Source organism: Alternaria triticimaculans (genome assembly GCF_023758025.1).
Source record: "Alternaria triticimaculans strain BMP 0046 chromosome Unknown scaffold_9, whole genome shotgun sequence".
Taxonomy (NCBI): Eukaryota; Fungi; Ascomycota; class Dothideomycetes; order Pleosporales; family Pleosporaceae; genus Alternaria; species Alternaria triticimaculans.
The window spans coordinates 203,911-221,370 of NW_026055966.1; the positions used below are offsets into that span (position 1 = coordinate 203,911).

A 17,460-nucleotide genomic window follows, 5' to 3' on the forward strand; every position below is an offset into this window, starting at 1 on the left:
TAAGAGTGTCGCGTCCGGCCTCGTAAGATTGGCTAATGCGCTTTCTTCGAAGTAAGTCATGGCGGCACCACCTTAGAGGCACTGCTCGCTCAACTTCTTACGAACTAAATAGAGCAGGTGTAATGAAGGACGTAAGGTAAGTGCATGTTCCCTAATCCAATATACACCTCCACCTTCGAACATGCAATGCGATACGAAAGATGTCGATCAATGGCAAAAAGGTGTGTTACTCTGGGTCGAGGGCAAGTGGTGATGATTCTCAAATGCGGGCGGAACACTGAAGTTTGCCGAGCACTCCGACGAAACCTGCAAGCACCGAGCCTCCGGCGAACGCCGCTTCAATGATCTTCGTTTCAAGTCGGCTGAAAGAAAGCTGCGCAATATATTGCTCGTGTTATGTGCCATTGTCGGAACTCCACTTGAAGGACTGTTTGATTCTAATGTCTCTTGCTGCATGATGACTGGCTGTATGGCAGCCTGCGACAGTGTCTGTAGACCTATCTCTAGGATACTAGACCCTGAGCTTGCTAGTGCATCTAGCGCATGTCCTGGACCTGTCTGTGAGTGGGCACATAGCCCCGTTGGCGTTGGTGCCTTGTGATCACTGTGCAAACTTTTGCTACGATATAAACGATGGTTTTGCCCGACATTCCATCAAAGTCCGGTATGGTGTATCGGCTAGCATCCGTCGCTTTCATGAGTCAATTGTGTCAGCTTCCGACGAGAGCCGGGTTCGATTCCCGGTACCGGAAAAAAATGATCTTTTTTGCATCTATTATCTTTTTTACAACATCATCTTTTTGCCCGCGTCTCAAAACTTAATCTAGTCAGATGCTACATTGATGTAAGTGACCTGCAGCTTTTTTGTTTGTTCATATCTGTCATAAGGCTTGAGTCTACGCATCTTGAGACGGACACTGACGGTACCGGAAAAAAACGTTCTTTTTCGCCAATTCTTCTTTTTGCCCGCAGCTCAAAACTCAAGATAATTGAATGCCATACTGCCTTTAATGTGAGAGTAACTTCCAGCTCTTTTTTTGTATGTTCACATCTGTTGTAAGGCAGCTTGAGACAGACGCTGAGGCCATGTAGTGATGCCATCGCCTGCCACGTGAAAGCGCGCTTCGGCGCGGGCGCGTCTGGCCTTGCAGCAACTCCCCCACACTAGCACCTCAGCACAACTATCGCGTTATGGCGAAACTCGCAACACCAGCTTCTGGCTCCAAAACGTCGAACTCTTCCGCACCTACCAATGGACATGCGCGATCCGCTGCACTCGAAGCTGTGAGCGCGCGACCACGGCACAAGCAACGCCGGCCTACCAAGCAAGCGTCTTACGAGCTCACCAACCATGCCAAAGCCTACCTCGAGGGCGGCCAATGTATGCGACACCACCAGCCATGAATCATCACGCTTACACTGACTCCAGATGCCAGCGGCTATGACTTCCTCTACAGCCTCCTCGCCGCGGGCACAAGCATATCGAGACCCGCGCAGCCATACATAGGCTTTCTCGCACCGCCGGCATACATCGCCTTCGCCTCTTCCATGGTCGCCGACCCCAGATTCACCACCAAAGCGCAATCGCGAGACGCCGCCCGAGGCTCCAATGCTGCGCTGCGATACCTGCAATGCGTCAACACAACGATAGACGACCCCGCATACCCAACGATAAGGAAAGCCTTCATGTTCCCAAGAGAACGCAACAGGAGGAGCGCGCCCAGCTACAGGGCTAGTGCTAGTCTATCACCCCAACTGAGTAGCGACATCAAGCGAATAGCGAGCGAGGCTGCCAACGAGAAGAGCCTGTGGTATCGCGCAGACGACTTCTGGCATGCTGTGGGATGGGCGTTCAATTGCGCGATAAAGCACAAGAAACGGTGGAGTCGGTGGAAACTGTGGCTGAGGGTCATGCTCGACTTCCTCGAAGCCGATTGGGATGTCTGCGTCAAGCAAAGCAACCAAGAGGGAGCGAGCGACGAGACAACCCTCCAGCAGAGTCTCCTCTGGTACTACATAGCCGGCGACGAGACAGCCATGAATCGCGCAAAGAGGCGCCGCATCATCAGAGCTGTACTTGCAACAGCGACACTCGACTCGCTCAAAGACTACCCCGAAGTTTGGGAGAGGGAGACAGCAGAGCCGAGACGTAAAAGAAATGAAGACCAGCCAGTGGGTGAGGTTGACTTCGAGACTGGGGAGTTGGCGGATTATGGTAGCGACGAAGATATGCAGGACGCATCGGACGACGGCGGGGATGAGAGTGGCGACGACACATCTTCGGAAACCAGCGATAGAGGGATTAGGAACGTGCACGACGCGATAGAGCGCCTTGGCGGACAGGACGCGATCGAGCTGCGGCAGCGTCTCATAGCACTCGTAGGTACCTTTTTGGTCGGAGTCGACGACAACTAACAACAAACAGCTCGCCGAAGTGGCCGTAGAGCTACCGGAACTCTTCACCCGGATATATGACCTCTGCGACAACATCTTGGAAGAGTTCAGTCAGGTCCCGACCATGACCTTTCAGGTGCTTTTGTCTACGATGAAGCTACCCGACGACATTCGAGTCGCCTTCACCGCGAACCTTCTACATGGTATGATAGCCAGCAAGCCACCGAGCTTCTTTCTCCGAGACCCTATTCAACAGGATTTCGAAAAGACTCTTCTTCCACTGAAAGGAACAACGCAAAGCTTTGCAGCAAACACCAAGATTTCACTCATACTGGAACAGTTGTTCATGCACATGATGAAGAACAATGCTCTTGCTCCTAATCAAGCTCTTCGCAAAGCTATGGAGGCTGGTATTCAAGCGCGACGTAGTGTATATGGCACTGGTAAAGGCAAGAGAGGCAACGCTGAGGAAGAAGAGCAAGCGAAGAAGCTGCTACAGGAAAGCTCGGACAGGCTGTTGGGATTGCTTGAGGTATTGGAGATGGCTCATGGTAAAACTCCGCAGTCGACAAGAGTGAAGGAATCCGCACTGCTCTCTTTTGGCTCGGGTTCGTCGCTTTCTCCTGCGCCTGATAGCGAGACCGAGCCTGAAGACTGAAGAGGAAATTAATGGTATTTCCTCAGGAATCTCGAGGCCGCTTGCTATCAACCAAGAAGCAGCAAACTGGACGACACTGAGGTTTGGGCACTCAGTCCCGCCTCGTTTGCGCTACCACGTTTTCGATACCCAAACAACCACACAATGAAATACTGGCGTATTCGTTTTCAACCGCGGCGCAACACCATTTAATTACGAGCTTTCATCTCCCTCGGTACCCCGTGCACGGTCGCACTGGCCCCATGTCTGTCTTTATTTCGTCGGATATGCAAAACTAACAATTTACTGACACCCATTGGTACACTCGTTTGCGGAGCACGGCCCCCACCTGCTTTACTTTCGGTACCAGCTTCTCGACAAGTACACCAATACCCGTACAATCCACCGAGCAAAGCCGCAATGGCTCCTAAACCTCCGCCCAAGTCCAGACCCACGCAGATCGCTGCGATGAAGGAACGAAGAACATTGCGCACTCTGATCGTACGCTAGCTTGAGGATCATGCGTAAAAGTGGCTATGCTGACAGCGAGTCTAGACCGACACTATTACCGAGATTGAGACGTACATCAAGGACCAGCAACAAAAGAGTCTGAGGTTCAGGTTGAACTCGATAGGACTGCGAGTCGAGCGCTCAACAGCTTCCACGTCATCATCGACTCCCATACGACTCATCCAACCTGGGGCAGAGGATATACTCCTCGGTGTACGGAGACAGTCTTTGAAGTCTACACTGCTCGCGGAGCAAACACCACACCCGCAGATCAATCAAGAAGACGAGTGGCTCACGTTGCAAGAATGGTTGACTCGATGCTATGGAATTGCCTCTCATCTGGAAGATGAACCTGACGATTCAAAGAAAGAGTCTCTAAAGCACGCAGTGGCAGCGTGCATCCGTCATCGGCACCGCACCGACTTCGAATTCTGGAAAAAGACGGCCAATGTTAACGTATGTTTGAACCTATTAGAGCAGGACATATCCTCATATAGCAAGCATGACCTTACAGACCACCCTCTGGGGGGCCCTTCCAGGAAAAAAGCCGACCGCCACGAGTCAGAGTCCGCAGAGCCTCCAAGACTTACTCATGAAATCGCTCTGGAGATTGATGTACACCCCCGTTGGATACCGTTTCTCACTTGGATGGCCGAAGATCTTGAGTCACTCAACCCCGCTCCTCTTACAATGGCCGACTGGTGGAAGTCCAACGGCCAAGCTTTCCAGTTCCTCGACCTTCCCGAAGAACTCCGATCCCTCGTATACGATCAAGCCATCGGCCCCTACATATGTTTATCGCTGAGCAAGGGCGACTCCGACGGAAACCAGCAAGTCAGATTGTCGCGCCCCAAGCGCCGCTGCATAGACACACATCGCTTTGGGAAAGTGACTGTTGACGAAAGCGAATACCAAGTTCATCCCAACACACTTGCTCTCACCTGTCAGCAAATCTGCCACGAAGTCAAAAAGGCCACATGGGAGCGCACGACCGCATTGCTGAACGGGTATCATCATCCTTCTATATGTCCCACTTATCCTCACGTTTTCATCCCCTACCATGCTATGCGTCGTATCGAGCTCAACCTCTCCACGTCAGATTACTTCCGCTTCCTTGGCCTAAAGTGCGAACGCCATCAGGGTTTCGTCGAATTGGACAACGAGATGACCCCCGCAATCGCCCAACTGCGCGAGATACCGACGCTCTTCCATCTGCATCTCCACTTCACCACCCGTCCGCCTATACGGATTGGTCCTGGTAATACGTGGAGGTCATTGGACCCTTGGCTTAATATCGCAGGAAACAGGGGTACCAAAGTAGTCTCGTGTCAGAAAGTCTTCGTTCACTGGTTCTTCACACTCGCGTGGGCGGACATCAGACATATACCCCGAGTCACGTTCTCTGGTCATGTCAAGAGACGGATACGAATGATGTGGGAGTTCAACTTTGCTCTTAGTACTCTAGACAAACGGAGTGATTCCAAGGCTGGATCAATCGCACGGATACAGGCTACGCCGTGGCAAAGACTGTAGGTAACCCACCCTGAAAAATGGTGTTGACGTTGCTAACGACTCACGTAGGCCCCCGGTATGCAAGTGCGAAATACCTTGCGATTGGTGGAACGTCCGGGGCCCGTATCTTGAGGGCCAGGATCCGAATTTTCAGCCTGGTGCTAAGGATGTTTATGATTACGACTTCGATCCTGAGGAATTCGATCGATTCGATTGCATGGACTGGGATCATCCGCGACCGTCATATTGGCGTTGTCAATAGGTATCGGAGGGAGGTGCGGCTTCAGCGTATGTACACACTCAGGTTATGCATCTTGCGCAACGCTCATTTGTTAGCATGCTTTGGAGGGACACAAGCAGAGCTCAATGGGATGATTAGCGCTCATTCATTCCAATACACCACATGTGGAGCAGCGAAGAAGATCAGGATGCGTGAGAAGCATGAAGATATAAACGATAGTATTATATTACATCACCATGGCGATGTGGGTATATAGAGTAATGAGCCTGCCAATGAGAACACGCTCCTTGCAGCCGACTGCGCTGAGCACATCATACAGCGAACAATGTACCGCTCAGAAGACGTTACCCTTGGTCTGCTTGCCGTTCTCCTCCTCAAGCTTCTTGACGTTGATGTTCTTCCAAATGTAGATGCTAGCCAAGCACAGCGGTACAAAGCACGCACCAGTGATGACCATCTTGCGTTGCACATCGGCATAAGCACCAACAACGGCATCGCGCTCTGGCGTACCATCGAGGAACGATTGCTGCAAGGTGATGTTTCCGAAAATCGCCCTGTACTCGGGCTTGCTTTCCTCGGGCAGACGCATGAGTAGCTGTCCAGGGAGGATGTTGTTCCACATTCCACCGGCGATGGCATATCCGATGGATGAACCGAAGCTGCCAAAGAGACCCCAAACGGCGTTGACGACGGCGATTTCTTGGTGAGTGACGGGAACCATGACGGCGAGCTGGGCGCAGGTTGCGAAGAAAGCCGTACCGAGACCGACGAGTACTTGAGTGAAGGCGAGAACACCGGGGTTGGTGGAAGGGTTTCGGAAGGGGATCAGGAGAGCAGTACCGAGGAGAACGATGGGTACACCAGTGTAGGCCGTCCACTTGAAGTTACCGGATTTGTGGATCCACCATGCGATGAGCGGACTGAATGTCGACGAGGTAAGCGAGAAAGCGTTGAGGATATATCCAGCGTGGGGAATGCTTTGCCTGTGTACGACGAGCAAGTAGGAGTAGAAGTATCCGTTCCAGCAGAAGACGGACAGGAACATGACGCAGTAGAGCAGGCAGGATCCAATGATGGTACCGTTCTTGAGGTACTTCCAGGGCAAGAACTGGACGGGCGCAAACTTGGCTTCCCAGATGTAGAAGACGGGGAAGAGGCAGAGTCCGAGGACGATGCAGGCGATGATATACGGGGTGTTCCAGCCTTGGGGCGCGTAGGCGACGAGACTGAAAGGCAGAACAAAGAGACTCCACGCGCACATGATGAGGACGATGCCAAGGACTGGATCGCGCGTTAGTAGCTATACGGGTAAATCTTGAGATGAGTGTGTAGCTTACTGTCGAATTGTACGGCGTAGTACCACAGCGATTGGAGGAAGTTACGATCCGACTTTACGTTCTTGACGAGACCAGCCTTCCTGGCCTTGCGGTACATGAACATCATGAGCACCAACGCGGGAGCGCAGCAACCGACGAAGATGATGATGAATGCACCGAAAGCCCATCGCCAGCTGTTCTGGTAGTAGAACATGTCGGCGATCACGGGTGCGGCGAAAGTGCTTGCGATACGAGGAGTTCCGTTGAGGGTAAAGATGATCATGCGGTTCGTCAGGCTGGTGCAATCCGCGGCCATGATGTCGGCAACGAATAAAACACCAATGTGACCAGCCCAGTAGAGGACATGACCGGCGATGTACGTCTGGACGTTGGTGCAGGCGGCTTTCATAGCCATACCGGCGACGACGACGAGCAGCATGAAGAAGAAACCCTCCACGCGACCAAATATATCGATGACCTTGGCAATGACGAGAGGAAGACAGCCACCGAGCGCAGTTGCCATTACGCTTCCGACGTTCAGGAGACCGTGTGTACCGAATGCCGAAGTGATAAAGGGGTTGAGCGCGGCGTCAATGCCATTCTGCAGGAAAGCGACGAATTCGATAAGGTAAATGCTACATGAGCAGGTCAGTCTTTGAATCTCGCGGTTTGAATGATATTAGACATACAAGACCAGCATCGTAATCAAGGTCTTCGTGCTCCAAATCTCAGTGATAGCGCGCACCCGCTGAACACCGTTCTGGAAGGTTTCCGATTCGACAGACTTGGTCTCTCCATCGCTGCCAGTCTCGTGGGCATTGAAAGCCTGGTCGCCATTCTTCTCCATGTCGATATCTCTTGAGGGACGACCAAAGCCCTCTACAGGTCGCACGGCGTCAGTCGCAGCCAGGTTCGACATGGCAAAACAAGGATGCCGGAAAAGTGCCGGGCAAGGCAGGGTATGAAATTGGGATGCAGGTGAGCGACGATCGTAAGACAGGCAGCGCTGCCATACTTAAGTATACCCTCGGCCCACTCTCCGAAGACCGGACAGGGAATGTCAGCGCAGTTACAGCGTCTGAAAAATTTGCCATGTGTATCCCACCCGGTGGCTTGGGATCATCTCCCACCGTCCAGGTATCTCGTATGCCCAGAGAGCATTAGGCGCGGCTAGATGATCAGATAAGTGCTAGATGATCAGATAAGATCCAATCTCGCTGTGAGCTGATTGCTGGCTCCTCTTGGCTGTGCCGCAACTCTGCATTGCCAAGGTCTTGGCCCGGAGTGTCAGTGGCGGATGGAGCTCCCGGCTCATCGAAACGAGCAGTGTGCGCCGAAGCTTCAATTCCGTGCGGGACCAACCTGAGGGTCTCGCCTTGTGGATGGAACCGTACGAGGAAGAGCATCCTCGTTGAGCAAGCGCGTCGTGGTTGCATGATCCAGTTTCGCGCCGTTCCTGGCGTCTTCTAGCTGGTGGCACTAGCAGTCAGCGTGGGAACTCCATTGTGAAGAGGCCCGACTGTTCACGAGCATGAGAAGAAACTTCTTCGCGCCCAAATCTTTGTTTGTGGCTGTTTTAATGGAGACATGTGGCTTTGGTAGTGCTGTTGCTGGATCATGAGGTGGATGTTGTTGGGAAAGAGCTCATCCCCAATTGCACGCGAACTGCCCCTCATGACAGCTAGGAAGCGGCGCTAGCCGGTCTTGCTGGTCACGATGACATCTAATCTTATCAGATCATCGCATCTAGCTCGGCTGAAGCGGCCATTTGACAGGAACTGGCCACCTTCCGCGTTAGACGGTGGGGCATGGAATGAAGAGTCGGGTCCTGCAGGGTCGTGAGGGGCCGTTGTGGTATTGGAGACGCAGCCACTATCACCAATGCCCCACTGTCTCCTGGTCGCCACGATGTTCTGTCGCTTCCCTCTCCTAATCTTTCGTGGCGTCCGAGAATGCGCTGAAAGTGGTACAGTCTGGAAGAAGTGTTTTCCTTCAAAACTGTGGGTATTCGTATGAGGGGTTTTCAGGTACATGGCAGGGGCGACGAGCGCGTTGAAGCCGCGTCATGACTTTGGTCGACCCGTACGGACATGACTCCGCTGCACAGCACATGTACAGCCATTGGGATATAGGTCGCACGATATACTTCTTTACTTAGAACTCGTCGACAGGAACAACCCCATACAGGCTATCTATAGCACGCAAGTTGTCAGAGGTCAAAGCAATGCATGCCTGACACCGATTCCGCGACCTCAGCACACGCAATTGCTGAGTTATGCGAATGTAGGAGCTGCTGTCATGCGAAGAGCAGACACAACGTTTGCAGCTGCTTAGGTCAAGATAAACATTCTCTCATATATTTGGTACGCCGTTGTACATACAGCTTACCTGACCTCCGCACTTTTATGCACCTAGATACCTAGGAATGCTCTTTCCATGTGATAGCATCGGGAGGAAACGGGTTCAGTTGTATTGAAGGGTTGATGCTAGTGGAACCCATCCCACGGCAGTACGGTACATACAGTCTCCAAAAGCGATTGCTTCTAGTTTGCAATAGGCAATGTAGTAATCTATTTTCTGTTGGATGTTTCGTGGATGATGGCGAGTTACGGAGTGACCTCGGAACGCGGGATCGGAACTGGCAGAGACGAGGGGGTCCGCTCACGTGTTGCTTCCAAGGCTGCCCAGGTGGCTAGCTTGAACTTTGAGGGCAACACAGACGCGCCAGCTCTCCTTCACTCTTCCACGGCATCTAATGCTTTACCAGCATTCCTCGGGGACTGCGATTAGATCATGACTCGGGGTATCCCGTGTCACGACCTCGAATCTTCGCGCGAGAACAGCGAAAGACCCACCACGCTCTGTACAACGATCTGTCTCGCAACTGGGTCCATCAACTTCAACTTGCCAAACTAAACGAACCGCAAGCTGCAGCCGAAAAAAACTATACTCATCAATGTGCACCTTCATCGTACGGTTTGTCAATCCAGATTAGGGGCAACGATCACGTCGCCTCATCTCTAGTAACGTTGTTGTCGCACACTGGATCTCAAACCTGCTTCACATGCAGCACAGACGCGCTACCGATGATGGTGAACACATTTCGAGGTTGGCTACCAACTACTTCCGCTTTATCCATTTCGTGTCTTTTACAGTGCGCCGCATTCCGTTATAGTCGAAATGTGGTCGGCATGAAGCAGAAAGAGTTGGATTGCTGCGATATGGGCAGCCTTTGTGTCACATTGGGAGAATCGTAGTAGTTCCAAAACCGGCCCCTGTTTGTCCAGTCTCTACCTCGAGAGCACAAAAAGTACAACGGAGAGGACTTGGTACAGTCACGCTTCACGTCGCCGTTCTGAGGAATGTGCTCGCATTCCTCGGGCGTAGATACGTCATCGTAAAACTCTACTCTTCATCCGACGACTACTAGCTCGCAGTCGAGTGTTTGCTCACCTGCACGTACCACAATTGCGCGTGGTGGAGTTTTCTTGGCCTCCAGGCTGCGATTTGCTCTTCTCCCGACCGCGTTATAAGTGCTTCCACCTCTGCCCACAACGAGTTGGCTATCCGCGAAAATGTTTCTGTTCTACCTTCTAGAATTCGCCGCCCTTGCGGTCGCAGTCGCTATCAATGACCCAGTCCCCAACTATGGTCCCTTCTGCGGCACTCCCTCGCCCGTGTTCGAAAATGGTACTAAAGTAACTGATTGGGCGGAGTACTTCGCGGAACTTGAGACGATGTCTGGTCAGAACGGTCAAGGTGCTACCGATGCCTGGGGCTCGAGCCCTGGACCAATTCGTTGGCCACGCGACTCAACCAACAACGTCGTTATCCCATACTGCTTCACACAGGAGTGGGATCGCCACAATATCCGCCACATCACGGAGAGTGGTATGGCTAAGTGGGTTGAGTAAGCAAATGCACATCTATAATGGGATGCGATGAGTGTCTAGCTGACCGTCTAGGTATCTTGGCGGCGCTGCGGGTAAAGACTCCGGCCACGCTATCAGCTTCAAAGAGCGTTTGACCAGCGATGGAAAGCCATTGTACTGTGCACCCGTCAAGAAATACCGAGATGGCTGGAACGCAGGTATACCTCATGACACTGTGGCCATCGAATTCACCGACGGCGCTGGCTGGGGCGCCGCTGTGGGCCTGACGCAGAACGGAAAGCCCTGGCAGAATCTGGTTCGCCTCGCCGATGGCTTTACGCTCGGTGGTGTTCTACACGAGCTTGGTCACGTACTGGGTAAGACATCACCAGCGACCGCAGACGTCGATACTAACAATCACAAGGCATGGCGCATGAACACAACCGCAACGACCGCGAAAAATACATCAAAGTACAATACAAGCAGCTTGCCGACTGGGAAGACGTAAGCAACAACCACTACCACTGGAGCATACCGCATATTAACATCATGAACCCAGTGCTGGCACCGCGCCCGTCAAGCGGAAGGCGACCGCATCACCGAAGACGGCCTCTGCCTATCCATGTACCGCGCTCTGAAGTACCAATGTACCTGCGTCGCCTTCATCAAGAACTTTGTGGAGCCCGGCTGGCCCATCCAAGCTGCCTCTGGCTACGACCTCGCGAGCGTCATGCACTATCCTAGCCGCAACGGCTATGCAAAGCCAGAGTGCAACGACAATGGTGTAGACTGTCCTATCCAGGCGTACCTCGACTGGAATGACCATGGCGAGGGTCTTGGGCTGTTGGAACGCGCCACGAAGCCGAGCGAGATGGACATCATTTGGGTTAAGCAGAATTACCCTTGGAATGTGGATGCTTGAGTGTTGGGTGTAAGACCGGTCACCTTCGACGCGTTTAGAGTTTGATAGGATGGTGCAAGATGGCTAGACTAATCGTCGCATCGACACCTCTTGATGGGGTGTTTAAACTGGGACATCTAATAGAAAGCAATACATTACCGGTCACGAAATCGCAACATGCAAAAGGGCCATAGGGCAAGAGTATACCGTTCTTGTTAGAATATCGAACGGCCGTTTCGTCGTCCGTGAATCCAGCGTGCACATTACCGGACCGTCGCTCGCCAGAGTGCATCCATCAGTCAGCTTGCAGAGCCGCATCGAGGCTGTGCACCTGCCTACCCTCAACAAGACGTCCGCAGTCCGCAGCAACCGTTCACTCGGATCTCTTTCGTGTCGCAAGGATATCAGTGGCTTGCGCAGCCATATGAAAAAGTTTTTCACTTCGTTTGTGTTTCAAAATCTGTCCGGTGCTCTGTCGCGCTGACCGGTCATGCAGCACCCTCTTCTGAAGACAAGGATTGTTGCATATATGGAGTGAAGAACGCATGGATTCGAGCTGACAGACATTCGGCGAATGAGAAGGAGGAACGTGCAAATGATGCAGCGATCGAGTGGATTCGTCGGTGTTCCTGGAGCTGTCTTGTGTAAACGGTCAGCAGGGATCGTGGGATGCATAGTATTACACATCAAAGCCTGCGACGGATAGGCTTTGACCATCGTACATGCGCTGAATAAACACGGAGCGAATGAAAGCGAGAAACGTGCAAGAAATGGAGGGTGCTGCATACCTTGGTTTTGTCTTGGACCAGAGCTTCCTCGCACCTGCTGCCGCCTGGACCATGGCCGCATCGCGATTCGGACACCGGACATATGACGACCCTGGGTTGATATTGCCGTATATGCGACAACTTTGCGATGATACAACAGACCCTCCTACGTCACTGGCGCTTGAAGCGCTTTGTTATACTTGCCCTGGGTCAGTGATGAAGGAGCCGACTCGGCCGAGGCGTTGTTCGCGAAAAGGCTGACTGCAGTGCATTCGGTAGCTCAAATATGGTACAGCGATCTACAGCTTTGTACCACGTCGATAACACAGGACGCAGGATGCAGGCGGATGGTTGCACCTTCTCAATTTGTAATGCAGGGAAAGAGAAGGCTTGGTCAGATCTTGCTGAGCAATTCTCCCACAGGCCGGCTCGACTACACACGCAGACAATCGACGGTCACATGTCTCTGCTCATGCCCATGGAGGTGGTTACCATTCCAACTCGCTTGATAAGCGATTGGAAGGATTACGCATACTGCCGTGCGCAATGCCCAAGCGTCGACATGAATGACAAACCCTCGCCATACCATTTCATGCTACTGGCTCGATGAAAGTCGGAAAGGTTTCGGTCGAGTAGCATTACCAATGTTGAAGGCATTTGCATGCCGTAACACGACGCGTACCCAACTGTTGGCTTTTGGGGGCCGCATGCGAATGCGACAGCGTGAAGTCACGTCGCAACCATTTGGCCCGTGCCATCGAATAGGCTTTTTGACATCCCAAGAGTTCCCCCGGTTAGGCCTGGGCCCACTGCTACTCCAGGAACGCTGTGGCACATCTTACACCGATCAGCAAACTCTGTTCCTCTTATGGTCTGGCTTGTGGCTAGTGCGGTGAGCCTTACAGCCTGCGCTACTCGCGCCCAGCATCTACGTATACCTCATTCGATGAGACGGAATGGCATTTCATCCGCCGATCGGGACGAGTGCCTTTTGTCTCTGGAATCCTGACTCGGCTGCGCGTGCAGATTGCACACGATGACCAAGAAAGACCCAGAAGCTGCAGAATGATGATGTTACACGGTCAAAGTACGAGAAAAAAAGAAAGTATGAGCATGGGTTGCTTGAGCAAGTGGCCCCTGCTGTCAGTCAGCCATGCCTGGGCGTTGCTTGTCCCTACTGAGGTGTGTACGTGCTGTCAAATTCACTCACCACGCTTGGCGCGCTTGCGTGTACCCAACTTCTGGCTTGAAGTCGCGCAAAGCGAGATGGTCAGACGCCGTGATAGCAATGGGGGCGGATGAAGCAGACTTCGTGGGCCGGCCCTGACTAGTGACGCTGTCAGACGCACGCTGAGAGCCTCGAGTCGCTGGCCCAGCGGCAAGCGCGGGGCTGGAGCTCTTCTCCAGGGCCCACGCGTTCTCTGCTCGATCACCCATTAACGTACGTGCTATGCACATCAAAGGAGTTCCAAGGTTGCGACGCGCAGCAGCCGACGATGTCAAGATTCAGCCCCCCGATCTCGTGCGTTTCTCCTGCAGCGCCCGGCCGGTGAAGTTTTGAAACGGGCTGCCAGACGGTCGCAACACGCGGCTCGGCAACATCACCACGCCCGGCCCTCGCCCACGCCTATCAGGAGTCGCAACCCTCTCGCTTCTGCCAAACTACCCAATCTCCGTGCAGGGCTCACAGCCATCGCAGCTGAGATGAGTTCCCCTTTGTAGCAACCATGACGCTTTTGCCGGTGGTCAGCTTGGCGAACCTACCCCAGGACGAAGTCTTGGCCATGGTTAACTCCTCGATCGGGAAAGGCCATATGCCTTGGTCGTGAGGCTTCAACGTGGTCGTGAGGACGGCCACTGTGACAGTCATAAGTGTGCCATGGACGCGTATGCGCAATACCTTCTTGCTCATTTCTGCGGATATACTGACTTGCTCACTTGTCAACCCCATTCTCACCTTGCACATCAATACTATATAGTCGCCTTGTACATCGAAACCTCTCTCGATAGCTATTTCACCTTGATACTCCATCCCAAGAAGAGACTACATAAACTCGAATACTCAACACATTTTCACTTGGACATCGTTCATCCATCCACCTCACTACTCGACTACCGCCCAACTTCTTGACCTTGACGCCCAACCACATCCAAAACCCATACGATATACGCGCCACCGTGGACCATGTCTCGCAACAGTAAGTCAGCTTACCGTCCCGTCTACACCTCCGACATCTTTCCTTCTCCGACACCACCGGCAGCGCTGCGCCTCGGCTCAGCCCACCATACCCCATGCGGTCTAGCGTACCGATACATTCGCACCAACTCCTGATGCATTTCCCAACTTTCTCGATCTCTCAGCTGACCCACCCGTTCCCAGCCTATCCCTACGCCGTCAAGCTCCCGTTCCGGCGCTCCCTCGCTTCCATCGGCATCCCGAGTCATCGCGACGCGCTTGCCGTCTATTTCCACTGGGTGCGGCAGCGTTATTATCGCGCGCAAAATGTGATGGGCGATGAGCTGGCCTCGTCTGTGAGATCGGTAGTTGGTTCATGCGATGCATCGCGCATGGATGACTACGAGCTTGCGGAGACTCGGTCGAGGGTTCAGAGGGATACCGAGAGGTTCAGGGTCGACCTCTTGAGCATCGGTGCGGGCTTTGAAGGTGAGGTCGTCGCGCCGGCATATCCTGGTGAGATTGACGTGCGGGGCTGAGGGCACAGCCCTGGAGGCTTGGGAAGCAAAATGAGGGGCACGATGGGCGCAACGGACACTCACATGGGCATGGCGAATCGGCGTTTTGGAAGCGCTAATACCGGCAGCGATGGTCATTCGCATTTGGGTCATGAGTTACGCTTTGCCAGTCTGTACAACACTTTGACGAATTTTGGATGGATAGAGAAAGGATGACAGGCATAACCTCTTTGTAGTAGTAAGCGAATTGGATTACAAGTATTTCTCAGATATTACATTTGCTTGACCTTACATCTGCTTAGCGTCAACGACTGAGACAGTACTTTCGAGTAGTCACGTAACGCGCTACGAGGTATGCGACACTTCATTGCTTAGTTGATAGCAATAGAGTACGCCGTCGTAGTCATCTTCGCATTGCTTCCAGTGAACACCTCCGTGCCCGCCTGCACGACCTGCAAGTACAAACTACTCGTGAAACCACTGCTTCCGTAATTTGCCAACAAATACTGGAAGAAAAGATTCTGCGTCAATGCGTTAGTCTTTTCATTCTTTCCATGAGATCTTAGCAATGCAGCTTACCAAGTCGGCGCTGAAGTTCGTCGCCCGGCCGCCACGAGCAACAAAACTGTATACCTTGACCGAACCGTTGAGACCGTACGCGAGGTCGAAGATCTGACCGCCAATAATGACGGTCGCGATGGGCGTAAAGGGATACCCGTTCGAAGACAAGGGTGATACGCCGCCGTAGACACCGAGCCAGACCATGACTTCGAAGAGGTTGGTTCCGCTAGCTGATGAGCCGAGGAAGGTGTCGTAGGCCACTGCGGATGGCACATCAAGGTTAGCTCACGGATCGTAACAATGAAGAGAGTGCATGATAAGAGGCACGAGAAGCATACCATTAACCCTCAAATCGGTTCCAGTGTAACTCCACTTCCATGTCGTCGGCATACTTGTGTAAGTACCGATTTGCTTCTTCGTAAAGCCCGTCTCGACGTTCGTGTAGCTTTTGACTTGGTTGGGCGTGCCAGACCATGACCATGTTGTTGACCAGGCTAGGCCAGCTGTACTGCTATAGCTATCGATTTGAGAGCATTGAGAGCCTGTTCCGGAGGAGAAGCCCCAGCCGTTGGTGTAGAGCGTGTATGGGCCTGAAGACTGTGATTGGTATTGGCCACACTGAGCGGCGCGGGGTAGGAGGGTAGCGGGTGCGGCGAGCGCACTTGAAGAGAGGAGAAGAAGAGCGGCAGCGGAAAACAACATGCTGAGCGATGGATGTGAGTCGGAGCTGTGGTGAGTTGTTGATGGATGGGGTGGACATGAAGCAGGTGCGGGTGCCTTATGTACCTTTCTAGGTGCTCTGATCGTCCATCTCTTATGGCTTCGCCTCCACATCCTACAAGCGACTACTCCTCTTCGCAACAACTTGTCACATTTGGATGCTCCGCCCTTCCGTTTACCTGTCTTCTACTAGTCGTTCTCGCGCATGACCCACAATCCGACATCGCAGACACGCGTAAATCTTTCCATGAGCCAGCAACCAACCATACTCATCAACGCTTCCTTCACTCTCGCTGAAGTCCGCAAGCCACCGAATAATCTTATACCCACCGGATACCATCTTTCCATCGAAGAGGAAGTTCTGAAAGCGAGTGTAAGCCATAGTCATGCACGACATCAACCGGCCCAATCATCAGCGGTCAGGGTCCACCAATATAGCTCGCATGCTGCACGCGCGGGACGAACCACGATTCAAGGATCGAGACCGGACTTGGATAACCTGGTTTTGGGGACGGAGGTGCTACGGATGCGGACCGAAAGACCAACGGATGACATGCAGAGGAAGGTCGAGAAGCATGCATGCATAGGTGGCGTGAACGTTGTGGATGACTTGGAGTATTGAATTCCGGGTTGCCCTATCAGATGGTGTGATCGAAGGAGGGGGTAGAAAGAGCGTTCTAGCGCTGTTAGAAAATGGGTGAGGGATCGTGCTCTAGCTTCCTCTTTGACATCGCAAGCGCTGTGGAGCTAAAGTGATGACCGCGCTCTACATTCACACTGTGCAGAAGGACATCTGAGCTACGGGTGTGATCAGCCCTCCCAGACCCTGTGATGCGCCGATAGTCGCCACTCTCTCCGAGCGTGTGAAGCAGCATCCCCTCTACCTCATGGCTGTGGCGGTACCGCGAAGAGATCAGCGCAGTGCGGAGAGGTCTCGTGAACAAGTCCAGCCCAGCTCGAAGAAGGTGAATGACACGCAAGTCTCGCCGAAGATACGAGGACACAAGCCACTCGCGCATGCGCTCGAACGGAACACCATTGTCTAGCTCTTTCGTACGCTGCGCCGCAGCATGTTTGCTGGCCGCACTAAACCAGGAAGGCTAAGCTCTTCCCCAAGGCTGCAACTTGGAGCTTGTTGATCCTCGGCGCGTCTGAAATCAGGATAAAACATACCATTGCAAACAAGTTGGAGAGAGTGAGGGCTGTATCCTTTCTTGAGCTTTACGCTGTGCAATTTTGAGTGCTCCGTCATCTCCAATGTTACCGGCATGTGCCAGGGCGACGATGCGAGCATTCTGAAGGAGACCAGCGTCGCATACCGAAAGCTGAATTATG

General features: G+C 53.0%; 5 protein-coding genes and 1 non-coding gene across 6 annotated transcripts; 4 read left to right on the forward strand and 2 right to left on the reverse strand.

The window, feature by feature from the left end:
• Window positions 1-660: 660 nt before the first annotated feature.
• On the forward strand, window positions 661-752 carry J4E78_006503. The gene has a single exon. It is a non-coding gene; the product is annotated as a tRNA-Glu (tRNA).
• Window positions 753-1,191: 439 nt separating this feature from the next.
• On the forward strand, window positions 1,192-3,052 carry J4E78_006504 (uncharacterized protein; the record flags this gene model as incomplete). The annotated part of the gene is made up of 3 exons (XM_049367115.1): window positions 1,192-1,381; window positions 1,430-2,379; window positions 2,426-3,052. The coding sequence occupies 3 exons, from the start codon at window positions 1,192-1,194 to the stop codon at window positions 3,050-3,052; spliced, it is 1,767 nt and encodes a 588-aa protein (XP_049220862.1).
• Window positions 3,053-3,451: 399 nt separating this feature from the next.
• On the forward strand, window positions 3,452-5,074 carry J4E78_006505 (uncharacterized protein; the record flags this gene model as incomplete). The annotated part of the gene is made up of 2 exons (XM_049367116.1): window positions 3,452-3,532; window positions 3,587-5,074. 2 exons carry the CDS (start codon window positions 3,452-3,454, stop codon window positions 5,072-5,074), a joined length of 1,569 nt encoding a protein of 522 aa, XP_049220863.1.
• Window positions 5,075-5,628: 554 nt separating this feature from the next.
• Window positions 5,629-7,529, reverse strand: J4E78_006506 (uncharacterized protein; the record flags this gene model as incomplete). The annotated part of the gene is made up of 3 exons (XM_049367117.1): window positions 5,629-6,575; window positions 6,632-7,245; window positions 7,300-7,529. 3 exons carry the CDS (start codon window positions 7,527-7,529, stop codon window positions 5,629-5,631), a joined length of 1,791 nt encoding a protein of 596 aa, XP_049220864.1.
• Window positions 7,530-10,185: 2,656 nt separating this feature from the next.
• Window positions 10,186-11,404, forward strand: J4E78_006507 (uncharacterized protein; the record flags this gene model as incomplete). Its single annotated transcript, XM_049367118.1, has 4 exons — window positions 10,186-10,520; window positions 10,576-10,859; window positions 10,907-10,986; window positions 11,042-11,404. 4 exons carry the CDS (start codon window positions 10,186-10,188, stop codon window positions 11,402-11,404), a joined length of 1,062 nt encoding a protein of 353 aa, XP_049220865.1.
• Window positions 11,405-15,215: 3,811 nt separating this feature from the next.
• On the reverse strand, window positions 15,216-16,107 carry J4E78_006508 (uncharacterized protein; the record flags this gene model as incomplete). The annotated part of the gene is made up of 3 exons (XM_049367119.1): window positions 15,216-15,365; window positions 15,424-15,665; window positions 15,744-16,107. The coding sequence occupies 3 exons, from the start codon at window positions 16,105-16,107 to the stop codon at window positions 15,216-15,218; spliced, it is 756 nt and encodes a 251-aa protein (XP_049220866.1).
• Window positions 16,108-17,460: the final 1,353 nt, after the last annotated feature.